The sequence below is a fragment of the Aspergillus udagawae genome (assembly GCF_001078395.1).
Source record: "Aspergillus udagawae IFM 46973 DNA, scaffold_4, whole genome shotgun sequence".
NCBI classification, from domain to species: Eukaryota; Fungi; Ascomycota; class Eurotiomycetes; order Eurotiales; family Aspergillaceae; genus Aspergillus; species Aspergillus udagawae.
This window is the reverse complement of record NW_025091267.1, coordinates 434,937-447,499: the sequence shown is the minus strand read 5'-3', so window position 1 is coordinate 447,499 and position 12,563 is coordinate 434,937. Positions and strand designations below refer to the sequence as shown.

At 49.5% G+C, this 12,563-nt stretch overlaps 6 protein-coding genes and 1 non-coding gene across 7 annotated transcripts; 3 read left to right on the top strand and 4 right to left on the bottom strand.

Moving 5' to 3' along the window:
- Positions 1-13: 13 nt before the first annotated feature.
- On the bottom strand, positions 14-1,434 carry Aud_005529 (uncharacterized protein; the record flags this gene model as incomplete). Its single annotated transcript, XM_043290457.1, has 5 exons — positions 14-230; positions 285-439; positions 495-656; positions 711-1,031; positions 1,288-1,434. 5 exons carry the CDS (start codon positions 1,432-1,434, stop codon positions 14-16), a joined length of 1,002 nt encoding a protein of 333 aa, XP_043146392.1.
- A 269-nt stretch (positions 1,435-1,703) lies between these two features.
- On the top strand, positions 1,704-4,530 carry vp16 (tethering complex subunit VPS16; the record flags this gene model as incomplete). Its single annotated transcript, XM_043290456.1, has 7 exons — positions 1,704-1,848; positions 1,900-2,006; positions 2,078-2,206; positions 2,259-2,752; positions 2,800-2,894; positions 2,950-4,217; positions 4,282-4,530. The coding sequence occupies 7 exons, from the start codon at positions 1,704-1,706 to the stop codon at positions 4,528-4,530; spliced, it is 2,487 nt and encodes an 828-aa protein (XP_043146391.1).
- Positions 4,531-4,569: 39 nt separating this feature from the next.
- On the bottom strand, positions 4,570-5,209 carry Aud_005527 (Alb1 domain-containing protein; the record flags this gene model as incomplete). The annotated part of the gene is made up of 3 exons (XM_043290455.1): positions 4,570-4,779; positions 4,837-5,126; positions 5,194-5,209. 3 exons carry the CDS (start codon positions 5,207-5,209, stop codon positions 4,570-4,572), a joined length of 516 nt encoding a protein of 171 aa, XP_043146390.1.
- A 262-nt stretch (positions 5,210-5,471) lies between these two features.
- On the top strand, positions 5,472-7,514 carry Aud_005526 (ubiquitin-specific protease UBP1; the record flags this gene model as incomplete). Its single annotated transcript, XM_043290454.1, has 1 exon — positions 5,472-7,514. One exon carries the CDS (start codon positions 5,472-5,474, stop codon positions 7,512-7,514), a length of 2,043 nt encoding a protein of 680 aa, XP_043146389.1.
- Positions 7,515-7,781: 267 nt separating this feature from the next.
- Positions 7,782-7,853, bottom strand: Aud_005525. The gene has a single exon. It is a non-coding gene; the product is annotated as a tRNA-Glu (tRNA).
- Positions 7,854-8,146: 293 nt separating this feature from the next.
- On the bottom strand, positions 8,147-8,844 carry Aud_005524 (EF-hand superfamily Ca2+-modulated protein; the record flags this gene model as incomplete). Its single annotated transcript, XM_043290453.1, has 3 exons — positions 8,147-8,513; positions 8,576-8,778; positions 8,842-8,844. 3 exons carry the CDS (start codon positions 8,842-8,844, stop codon positions 8,147-8,149), a joined length of 573 nt encoding a protein of 190 aa, XP_043146388.1.
- Positions 8,845-9,342: 498 nt separating this feature from the next.
- Aud_005523 (bifunctional C97 family peptidase/thioredoxin family protein) lies at positions 9,343-11,256 on the top strand (the record flags this gene model as incomplete). Its single annotated transcript, XM_043290452.1, has 3 exons — positions 9,343-9,378; positions 9,501-9,722; positions 9,820-11,256. The coding sequence occupies 3 exons, from the start codon at positions 9,343-9,345 to the stop codon at positions 11,254-11,256; spliced, it is 1,695 nt and encodes a 564-aa protein (XP_043146387.1).
- Between the last annotated feature and the right edge of the window lie 1,307 nt (positions 11,257-12,563).

Genomic DNA, 12,563 nt, shown 5'->3' with positions numbered 1-12,563 from the left:
GTTGTTTGTCGATTCATAATGGAGGCTCCAGTGCAAGAACACCGTCCAGTATGGAATCCGGACTGGCTTGAGCAAGGACTTTAGTCAAGGCCTGTATGTCGCTCCCGTATTGCAAACTTCTATCATCTTCAGGTTTTGCTAAGACGATCCGATGGCGGAAGGCTTTTCTTGCCGCCAAAGCCACAATCGAGGGTGTCAAATAGTCAATTCCGTGTAATGTTGCGAGTAGTCTGCCATGATTGATTCAGCGTACTCTTCAAAGAAAACAGATTAGCTGGACGTACTTCGAGAGTTTCGTAAACTGCATGTTTGATCGTGCTGTGATGCCCCCAGCAACAGCGCGGCTTAGTCGCAAGAATACAACAATATCTTGCTGATACCGTATTATGTCTGCACCCACTGAGACCGATGCGCTTAGGTGTTCTATTTTGTCAAGTAACTTTTAGACCAATTCATTAGCAGGAGGTCAATCCAGAGGTTAAAGGAAAGCATACGTTCTGGTCAACTGCTGGATTCTGATTCTTTAGCTGAGCATCCGATTTACGGACCACAGACGAGGTTGACAACTGTCCATCTGAGAGCCAGTCGGTATTTTCTTCTAGGTGAACATAGCCGTCCGTAGGGTCATGATAGTGAGAGAGGATAAGATGGTCATTCTAGCTGCACGTCAGTAGATAACGGACATCTATTGCACAAATGAAGACACGCACCAGATGATGATTCAACCGAGGGTGAAGCTGGTCCGAGCTGCGCACTACAAGAGGGACGAAGAGGAAGTCAGGCGGAGCTTCAATTGGGCCATGATTTGTGTTCAACCGTTTGGAGCGCATCAACTGGCGATGTTTAAGCAAAGCATCGTCGTGATGGTCAAGAAATCCTACCTCCAGAGCATGAAGTTGTATATCCTCGTCAACATAATTGAAGTTCTTGGCGATGACGATGTCGACGACTTTCTTGTCCCCGAAGAGGTTGCGGAAACCAGGCGACCTCGTACGATCCCTTGGCTCCGTGGTATTGAGATGGATTGACAACTAGAAGGATTAGTCGTGGTCGTGTAGTCAAAGTTGTGGCTATCATCATACAGATTCAGCACCCTTACGCGGGCGTGAGTACGGCGCACTCGCCTTGGATACATCCGACACTAGGATTTCAGAGTAAAAATCCTCCAAGGAGGTAGCTGACGAGCATTCCAGAATTTTATACGTGCGGCTGAAGATACTCGAGCATATCTATGAAGGTATTAGCGGCTTGTTGAGCAAGGAGCCAACATTTAGTGATCAAAATTACCAGCGCCAGTTCTTTCGCAACGTCATGGATGCAGTCGTTGGTCGTCTCAATGAGACAATGTTCATGAACAGCAAGAGATAGTAGAAGTGCAACTTCAAGATCTGAAAGATCAGAAACAAGACTGCTTATGTCTTCTTTATCATCCATGATTATTGACTCCTGGAGCCATGGTGTTGATGCTATTCGAAGCGAAATAATGGGGTTACGGTTTGATGAAACCTAAGTAAGATAACCAGGTGTAATGGCACGTAATGATGCCTAAGGTATAGCTTATCCGATCGGGATTAGCGCGGGATTCGGATCCCATGTCGACCTTCGGATAGGAAGGCAACAGACCGCAGTCAATCAGTGCATTGGACTGATACGTGTCTCTGCACTGTGTATCTTTCATCAATGAATATAACTAAGCACAATTAATGGCGCCGTCAAATCCTCTTGCGAATTGGGAGCGACTTGGGGACAGTTTTTACAGGAAAGTCACCGTGTATGACGCTATCTTTGACGAGGATGTAGACTTGGACAACTACATTGTCGCCGGCGCGCCATATGGAGGAGCTATTGGTACGTTACAAGCGTGATTTAATCTGTCTCAATGACTGATGAGATGTATAGCCCTTCATCGGGACGAAAGCAAACCGTACATGTTTCGCGATGCTCATACAGCTAGATCTAGCATTGACATCTATTCGTGCTCTGGAAAGCACATAAATCGCATCAATGTAAGCTTCCTGCCATATAGTCAGGCAAAGCTAAAGGCTGCGACGTTGATGTACTCATGCTAATCTTGTAGTGGGAACATGGGACGATTCGAGGGCTCGGCTGGTCCGAAAAAGAAGAGCTGCTAGTAATCACAGAAGATGGAACAGTCCGCAGATATTTCGGCCTGCATGGTGACTTTACGTCTTTTTCTCTAGGAAACGTGAGTCAGTATAAATATATAGCAGAGCCATGATGCTAACCTCATCTGGCAGGGAGCTGAAGAATATGGCGTAAGAGCATGCAAGTTCTGGAACAACGGTTTTGTCGCTCTGCTCTCAAATAACCAACTGATTGCTGTCTCAATCTATGATGAGCCGCGACCGAAGCTGCTAGCGCCGTGTCCAGAAGGAGAAGTTTCTTCTTGGTCTTTGATCCCGCCACCATATACTCTTTCTCGTTCAGTGGAGGTGCTACTGGCAGTCGACAAGACTATATTTTTGATTGATTCCACAGAAGCAGAAGACAAAGTGCTTCAGAATGGACCTTTCAAACATGCAAGCGTATCACCTACTGGTCGGTTCGTGGCCCTTTACACCGCCGAGGGTCAGGTCTGGGTAGTGAGCAGTGATTTTCAGAGTAAACACACCGAATATGACCCGAAATCTCGAGTGACTCCTCGTACCGTCGACTGGTGTGGCGATGACGCTGTTGTCATTGCATGGGAGGATGAGATACATCTCATTGGCCCCAATGGCGCTGCTGCTAAGTATGTTATCTTTGATTTCATTGTCTGCACAAACTTACCATGTGAAGGTATTACTACGACGGCACTGTGCATGTGATACCCGAATGTGATGGAGTCCTATTGATTACGAATGATAACTGCGAGTTCTTGCACAAAGTTACAGGTAAGGGCAGCACGATTTGCGGCATAGCGACGGCTAACAACTAGGCTCGGCACAGATGTCACTGAAGCCATCTTCAGGCTTGGTTCCACAAGCCCAGCTTCGGTCCTTCTGGATTCGGTAGATCTCTTGGAGAAAAAGTCGCCCAAGGCCGACGAAAACATACAACGCATTCGCTCCAGTTTACCAGAAGCGGTTGATACCTGTGTCAAGGCTGCGGGCCACGAATTTGATGTCTACTGGCAGAAGAGGCTGCTGAAAGCTGCTTCCTATGGAAAGTCTGTCTTAGAACTGTACAACAGCGATGAGTTCGTCGAAATGACGGAGAAACTTCGAGTGCTGAAAGCAGTGAGGGACTACCAAATAGGGTTGCCTATTTCTTATGAGCAATATCTGCGACTCACACCGGAGAAACTCATCGAACGCCTGGTTAACCGACATGAATATCTGCTTTCCATCCGAATATCCGATTATCTCCAGATTCCAGCGGACAAGATCTATGTGCACTGGGCCAGCCAGAAGGTCAAGGTATCCACAGTCGACGACGAAGCCGTGTGCAAACTCATTGTGCAGAAATTGGAAGGCAAGCCCGGGATATCCTTCGAGCAGATTGCTCAAGCTGCATACGACGAAGGACGCGCTCACCTGGCCACGCAGCTTCTGAACCACGAACCCCGGGGTGGTAAGCAAGTCCCGCTGCTGCTGAGAATGGAAGAAGACGAAGTCGCCCTGGACAAGGCGATCGAGAGTGGAGATGATGATCTTGTCATCTATGTACTGTTGCACTTGAAGAGCAAACTCCCTCTCGCCAGCTTCTTTAGGATGATCAACACCCGACCCATCGCCTCGGCATTGGTCGAAGCGAATGCTCGAGGGGAAGACACAGAGTTGCTGAAAGATCTATTCTACCAGGATGACCGCCCTATCGATGGTTCAAATGTCCTCCTATCGGAGGCACTGAATGCGACAGACTTACCGCATAAAACTGAGAAACTCCTCCTCGCATCTAAGCTATTATCGGATTCTAAGGATGCAACTGCGGTTTTACAGCAGAAAATGCTTTCTGAAGCGTCACAATTACTTAAGGTCCAAGAGGCTTTGGACAAAGACATCGCAGATCGCTCAGAGTTTGTCGGCCTCAGCTTAAATGATACTATCTACAGACTGATCAAATCGGGCTACGGAAAACGAGCGCATAAGATTCAGAGCGAGTTCAGGATGCCGGACAAGACTTATTGGTGGTTGCGATTAAGAGCCCTGGTCGCCAAGAGAGACTGGGGTGAATTGGAAGAGATGGCCAAGAAGAAATCCCCGATTGGATGGGAGGTGAGTAAAACATTACCCACGTCCTGATATTTCATTAAACACATACTCACATACAGCTTGATAGCCTTTCTATAATGAAGTCCTAGGTGCTGGAAACACCAAGCTTGCTTCGCTTTTTATTCCGAAATGCACCAATCTGCCCGTTGACGAGAGGATTGAAATGTGGGTGAAATGTGGAATGATCGTAAAAGCCGGAGAGGAAGCCCACAGAGCAAAAGACGTCAATGCTCTTGAACTCCTTCGGGCGAAAGCTTCGGGACCAGCCGTTGCTGAAATTGAGCGAATGATCAATCAGCTCAGACCAAGGAGATAGCTGACTCGAGATTTTCATTGTCTTATTCCATCGAATTTCTCATGTAATGTCATCATCAACGTCGATGTCGGCATGATCATCTGCCACAGGGTTCTGCGTGACCTTCGCCGGCTTTGATGTCCGCTTTTTGTTTTCCGGCGCACCAGAAACATCAACCATAGCATCATCGAGATGGCTATCGTCATCCTGCTCTTGAAGAGTTTCGAACATGGACCCAGATACATTGCGATTTAAAGATTCCCAATCAGACTGAACGACACATGTCAGCGTTAGCATTCTTACCAAATAGACAAGGAACCTTCATACCCTGCGTGCTTTGACATTTTTAGCCCGCGAGACGCTCTTGGCTACCTTATTCTCCAGCCGAGAGTAGACAATTTCAGCTCTTTCCATGCCCTTCTGTTGTCTCAGGCGCTGTGCTCTTGTTTTGGCTTTGGCCTTTGATTTTTTCGACACCCCAGCATTGGCGCGTTCATTCAGAACAGATTCTCGCTGTATGACATTGTTTTCGGCTCGTGGCAGTGCAGTCAACGACTTGTCGACGTCGAGACTTGGGGAAGCCGCCCGCCGAGCAGCGCGAGAATGTATCGACTTGGCTATAATTCACAGTGATGTTAGCATCAAGGCGTCCATTCCCTCGTAGTTTCTTCGTAGAAAACTTACGTCTCGCTTTGGCCATTTTGTGTTTATGATACTCGAAATGAGAAATGAAAAAATAGTCAGGATGGGTGGAGAAGCCGCTTATCGATAGAAGAAAAGTTCCGGTGACCGACAGAGACCGCAACCGCAGCCCGCGGCTTCTTTTACAGAGGCTGACGCGAGCTGGCGTAAGACAATCCTTGTCCCATACAGATGCAACACAACAAACTTCTTCACCTTCCCTTCTCATTTGATGCTCCGAAAGCCTCTATGCTGTCGTCCTTCTCTTCTTCTGGTTAGCCATGAATGCTCGAAGAGGGGGATTCGACATCCTCACTCAGAGTCCTTTACATAAACCTCAACATAGCCAGCATGAGACGTTTCTGCAGCGGTTGCAGAGTAATAATCCCACTCTGACCTACGGAGTTGTGGCTGGCATTTTGGCTTATCTTGTCTTAAATTACTTCGGAGTTGCGCCGATTTCGATACCACGAGCTCTGTGGAACCTCATAGTCTATTTGACACCGTCTCGAATAGTTGTTGCCCTGGATTCGAGGACATCGAAACTAGATTCAACTGACAAGGACCTTCTTACTATGAACTTTCAAGCGAAGAGTGAAGCAATGCAACGTATCCTTGGACTCGATAACTCTTCCCTCTCCTCCTTCCTTCCTTGTTCTACGACCTTTTCAGGATTCGGTACGGCATTACTTGGCGCTAAGGACAATCTGCCCCCAGGGCTCGGAAACTGGGACAATTCATGCTACCAAAATAGCATCATTCAGGGTCTAGCATCTCTGCGCTCGCTTGTGGAGTTCTTGGAGCGCAACATCCGGACATTAGGGGATAAAGGATCCTTTTCGACTCATCAGGCTCTTAAAGGCGTCATCGAGCGGTTAAACAATGCTGATAATCATGATCAGCGGCTGTGGATTCCGGCGGAGCTCAAATCGATGAGCAGTTGGCAACAGCAGGATGCGCAGGAATATTTTTCCAAAGTTGTGGGTCAGGTCGATCACGAGGTGCAGCAGGCTACGAAACGTCGGACGAGGAATTTGGGGTTGAAAATGGCAGGGCCAGTCGAGAACATCATCGGAGCGGAATCTTCACATACGGATGCGGATGGCGCAGACGTTTCATCCCCTCGTGCAACTGAACGGCACCCGACTCGTAACCCTCTGGAAGGCCTTCTTGCGCAAAGAGTAGGTTGCATGAAATGCAGCTGGACCGAAGGTCTTTCCCTCATTCCGTTCAATTGTCTTACGGTGCCACTTGGAGGGCAAAACGAATACGACGTACGGCAATGCCTTGATCAGTACATGCACCTCGAGCCCATTGAAGGTGTGGAATGTGCAAAGTGCACCCTTTTACGCGCCAAGGATCAGCTAGAAAATCTTCTTAAACAGATCGAAGAAGATATGAAGCTGCCAGATACGCCTGACTCCTCAAAAGTGTCAGGCGCACTCAGGACCTCTGCTGAAGAGCGATTGCGGGCTGTTGAGGAAGCGCTAGGAGAGGATGATTTTGCGGAAAAAACTTTGGTGAAGAAGTGTCATATTCCGTCCAAGAACCGCGTCACGTCGACCAAATCAAGACAGGCGGTAATCGCGAGGACGCCAAAATGCCTTGTGATACATATCAACCGAAGCATGTTTGACGAGAATACAGGGATGCTCAGGAAGAATTATGCTGCCGTCAGATTTCCCAATGTACTTGACTTGAATGAGTGGTGTCTGGGGACAAAGTCCTCCAGCTGGGGTGAGATTGACTTTGAAAGATGGGGCACCGACCCTAAGGAGTCTATGCTCCCTGAAGCTGGGTCGGCTTCCGATGTCTCCGGCCGCTTTTTCGAATTGCGGGCCGTGGTGACGCACTACGGCCGCCACGAAAATGGACATTATATCTGCTACAGGAAATACCCGTCAGATCTCTTCCCGGCCCACGTTCCGGACACCGTGCTGGAGGCGGATGGCGAGAAGGACAAAGCTGAACGGTGGTTCCGATTGAGCGACGATGATGTACAAATGGTCAGTGAGGCAAGCGTGATGTCTCAGGGAGGTGCTTTCATGCTTTTTTATGAAGCCGTTGATCGGCAACGCTCAGAATATACTCAGACGGAGGGAACATACGCAGTGGAGGGCGAGAAGCTCGAGTCCGTCTGCAATTCTGCTACGTCAAACGATATGTCCACGACGTCTACGATCACCCACGGTTCTCCTGATACGTCCCCAGCCACAAGCGTATCCGCCGCAGACAGATTCGATGTGCCCCTTGACAAGCTTCAGCTTCTGGCTGACGATCATGCGATTTCACTGGGCAAATCTTCTCTTGAGGTAACGCCTTAACTGCGGCCTAAATCACCACCTTCCGAATTGTGTATACTGTTTATAATGATACCCCAACTGTGCATGTTTTAGGCGTTCATGGATGGTCGCGCTTTTGTTCCTAGCTTTGTTTCCAAAGCGAAACTTGTTCTAGTATATTCAAAAAACTACAAAATACGAGCAAGCAATACCTACCATATATATATATATATGTGTGTTACTGGAAAAAATTCCGGGTTCTTGTAGAACGGATTAATTCAAGATGTGCAAAAAGTTATAAAAAAGTTATTCCGATGCGGGGAATCGAACCCCGAGCTGCTGTGTGAGAGACAGCGATGTTAGCCATTACACCACATCGGATTGTGATGTTGGGTATCGACAAATTATGTTCTATGACCTAGTCATTTATTCAACTTTATTGACTCGGAATTGGACTTGAATTCTGACGATTCTGACATCTCCGACTTGGTACAGTTTGATATGTAGTCCGATGGAGCCTAGAGGGCACCAGCATTGGACCTAGCTCGGTATGAGCAACAAGATGGCGACAAGATATAAACGTGAGAACCCCAACCTAGGCACCCGCTAAACCAGTAACACTACCTGGAACGCCTTGAACCCACCCGAAGAAAGATAATGGAACAAAAGTGTAATCAAAAGACCCCAGCCCGAGTCATAACATCATGAAATTGTTCCAGGGTCACCCCAGCATTAACCCCGGCGCCACCATTCGCCTCAAGAATCATATCCTTGAGCAACTCTTCACCAAGGTTATCCTCTTTCAACTCGCGCGCAATGCGCCGGAGATGTCCCAACGTAATCGGCCCATCTGTTCCTTTCGTGAAAAGCTGAAAAGCCGCATCCACCTCTGCGGACATCGCCTCATCAGACCGCGACCTCAATTTCGCCGCCGCGACGGATACAAACGGCGCATACGGAACGAAGCCGGTATTCGTTGGATCAACGGCGGAGAGGATCGAGTGGAGCTCGCTCGAGTCGGAGGGAGGGAGACCTAGCGCTCTTTTGTACTGCGTCAATACCGCTTTCACACTGGATTCGTAGACGAATGGGGGAGGACCTACACGAGCGCTTTGCGCACGTCCTCGCGGGGAATAACGCCTTCTTTTTCATTGGGGAATTCGTCGGCTGTGGTAGAGAAGAGGTGGAAGACTTCTTTGATCTCGCTTTCTTCTTCGGCGCTGATGTCGTTTTCTTTGGCGAGTTTAGATTGGCGTGCTTTCTTTGGGGCTGATGAGGTGGCGGGGGCGCTGCGCTTCTTGGGGGGCTTAATGGAAGATGAATTAGTGGCGCTGGTGATGAAAAAGTAGGTAGAAAGGTGTGCACTTACCATGTCGCAGAGTTGAAATGCAGGGTATGGCGCAGTTGACTTGGAGATGTTTTCGTCAAAGGAAGAGATGCGGGTGCGGAGAAGGAATGCTCTCCGAGTGGTCCATGGGCGATAGCTTTGCGATAAGATCTACAGAGTTTCTACTTTCTACCAGGGGCTCTCTTCAGGGATTCATGGGACACTTTCCAGCAATTGCGGTCTTGGGTTGGATAAACAAAGGTTTTCTGCATGATGCATTAGCAATTGGACACATGCCAATATGATAGTATCTGATCGAACATGACGGAATCCTCGTGACGGAGATCGGCTGACGTGATCCAATTGATGCCTGTATTTCCTACAACTTTTGTCGCAGATGCAGCAGGTCCATCACATCGAATCTGTTAACAAATCCTAGGGTATTTTCCTTTTATTGATCTTTTAGTAAAATACAGGCCTGTGTTATCAGGTAAGGGCTTCATTTGATTCGACTGGACTCGTTCCTGCCTCATCCACGTCAAGATGGATGTAGAGCTCTACGTCTATGACCTCTCCAAGGTATGATTATCTGTAAATACCTTTTTTCGAGTATACTAATGTGATCTGTAGGGTCTCGCAAGGATGGTATGGCTTTACCGCATATTCCCAGACCCAGTAGGGGTTGTCCTAACATATTGTAGTATTCGTTGGCATTGACTGGAACTTATATTGATGCCATATACCACACCTCAATTGTACTCAATGGTGTCGAGTACTACTTTGGCCAGGGGATTCAAACATCCGTCCCTGGCAGTACACATCACGGACAGCCAATGGAGAAGTTGCTTCTCGGGAAGACCGAGCTCCCCGTGGACGTGGTCGAAGAGTATATCCAGTCGCTTACGTCGATTTATACGCCAGAGGTATGGCACTCTTGCACATCCTCGCATTAGGCATAGGCTAAAGCATCACCGACAGTCGTATGACCTCTTTCTGCACAATTGCAACAATTTCACACAGGATCTTGCGATGTTCCTGGTCGGAAAGAGCATCCCAGAACACATTCAAAACTTGCCTCAGACGTTCTTGAGCACTCCCTTTGGGCAGATGATGAAGCCGCAGATTGAGCAGGCCTTGCGCGGTGTGACGCAGGCTGCAGCGCCAGCTCCTCAGCCGCTTCCCAGGGCACCAGTAAGAGCTGCAGCGCCAGTGCACCCTGGCACTGTACGACAGGTCAGCAACGTCAGCCAGCTTGAGGAACAGCTCAAATCAGCGGTCAATTCGTGTGCTGTCATCTTCTTCACCTCAGCGACATGTCCACCATGCAAGGTTGTCTATCCTACCTACGATGAACTGGCGGAGGAGGCAGGCGACAAGGCCGTCCTCATCAAGGTCGACATCAGCGCCGCCTACGACGTCAGCATGAAGTACGGGGTACGAGCGACGCCGACCTTCATGACATTCCTCAAGGGCAGCAAACTCGACGAATGGAGCGGTGCCGACCCGGCCAAGCTGCGCGGCAACGTGCGTCTACTCATCGAGATGGCCCATCCCACCCATCGCCATCGCCAACTCCGTCTCCCCAGCTTTCAGCGGAAATTATCCAACTTTGTCATGTACAAGAAGGTCCCTCCGCTAGAAAAGCTGGTCCAGAAACTCCAGCCGCACCACGAAGACCCACGTCTCAAGTCCATGATCGCCTTCATCACCGCCCGATCATCATCAACCACACCCACCAGCCCAGCAGCAGACGTCGCCCTTCCCGACGCCCTGCCAACCTTCGCCTCCTATCTCCAATCCACCTTCCACGCCCTCCCTCCAGAGAACCACTTCGCGCTCGTCGACCTCGCCCGCCTCCTCTTCGTCGACACAAGGGTATCCAGCTTCTTCGCCGAAGAACCCAACCACACCACCCTCCTCACCCTCCTCTCCCCATCCACAAACCTCTCCTCCTGCCCCTACAACCTCCGCATCGTCATGCTCCAGCTCATCTGCAACCTCTTCAGCTCCCCGCTCTACCTCGACCCTCTGATCACAAACAGCGCCAACAACAACCTCCACACCACAGTCCTAACCCTCACGACCTCCTCTCTCCTAGATCCGCACCCAAACCTCCGCACCGTCGCCGCCTCCCTAGCCTACAATCTTTCCGCCGCGAACCACAACGCGCGTTTCGCTGGCGTCCCCGATAAGCTCAGCGAGGAGGAACAGGTGGAGCTCACCGCGTCGCTGGTTGAAGCGATCGCCCAGGAAGCGGAGAGCGCGGAGGCGCTGCATGGGCTCTTGTTTGCGCTGGGATTACTGGTCTACGAGGCGCCGGCGGATGGGGCGGTTGTTGATCTCTGTCGGGCGATGGGGATTGCGGAGACGGTGAGGGCGAAGGGGGAGATGCCGGTTTTTGCGAAGGAGGGGTTGATCAGGGAGGTTGGTGGGGAGTTGCTTGGGAAGGGGCTGTAGAGTGTCTATCTACTCCATAGATTTTTCTGACTGTAGTAGAATGTAATACAATAATGATTAGAGCATTTGTTACTTGTTCAGGTGAATGTTACACCGGATTGAATTCCATCTAGACTACATTTACTCTAACTACTTGCATGGAAAAGATAAAACATATGCAACTGAATTAATAGTATTTGCAATGCTATGCTACCTTATGTGGTGCATGCTATGCTAGCGGATGTGCTTCAAATCCGACCAGAACACAAAAGCAACGCAAGAGCTGTGATGTAACAGACTCGGGGTATGAGGCGCCAGAACAGGATGTGACCAAAGTACAAGACTGGGTATCTAAACACAGGATATCAAACGCTAAATATAAGGTGGGACAGATGGTCCCATGCTCGCTGATGATGAAGAAACGAAGAAATAAGCCCGAAATATCGAGAGGACAGAGCGCCGGCTATGCTCACCAACGCCATCGCGACAACGCATAAAAACAGTCAGAAACGAAAAATATGATGTAAAAGGAGGCAGATAAGCCCGGGTCGGGAAAATTCGAGATGGCTATCAGGCCTGGACAGCGACAGCGACAGCATCATCTCCGGTGAGTCATTGTTATTAGGTACAATAACTTGATCGAAAGCGCCTGGCACAATGGCGGTGAGATCGTGAAGATTGATAGGCCGATCCGTGGCGCGCGAACCCCCTGTCAATGTTGCAGAGGAGAGAACGCCACGACGATAAGCAGGCGAGAGAAGGAAAACAAGGCGGAGACCAGCGAGGAGAAGGAGGGGGATGACCAGTTGGTTTATTTTTTGGATTTTTGGTTGCAATGCGCCGTCAGCGAGGGGGAAATTATGTAATCAGGCCGCCCGTCTTGGGCAGCAAATCACGGCGCCCCCAGTCGGACTTGGAATTCCGTACGCCTGCGTCGGCGCAAGCCCCACCAACCAACCAAGTCGCCGCATGAGACCCTGAGTGATGCACGTGCATATACTCTCTCGCGTCATCGTCAGAGACTCGCGCTTTGCTCATCCTTTCCTGAATAGGTCCAGAGCAGGTGCCTTGTCATCAGCATCTGACAGCAGGCAGATGCCGTCATTTGCAGCGGTGATTCGAGGAGTAGGAGCGGAGCCTCGATAGCTGTTGAAGGAGGTTCAAAATGGGAAAATCAAGAAGAATCGAAAGCGCTATGCAGTGGCCATGCAGCTGACATGCCAGAACTCCGGAGACCGATGAAAAAAGTTGTAAAGAAAAGACGTGGGGTGGACGAAGGTGCGAGCACTGGGGGTATCACAGTATCATGACGATTATGGTGTAACAAA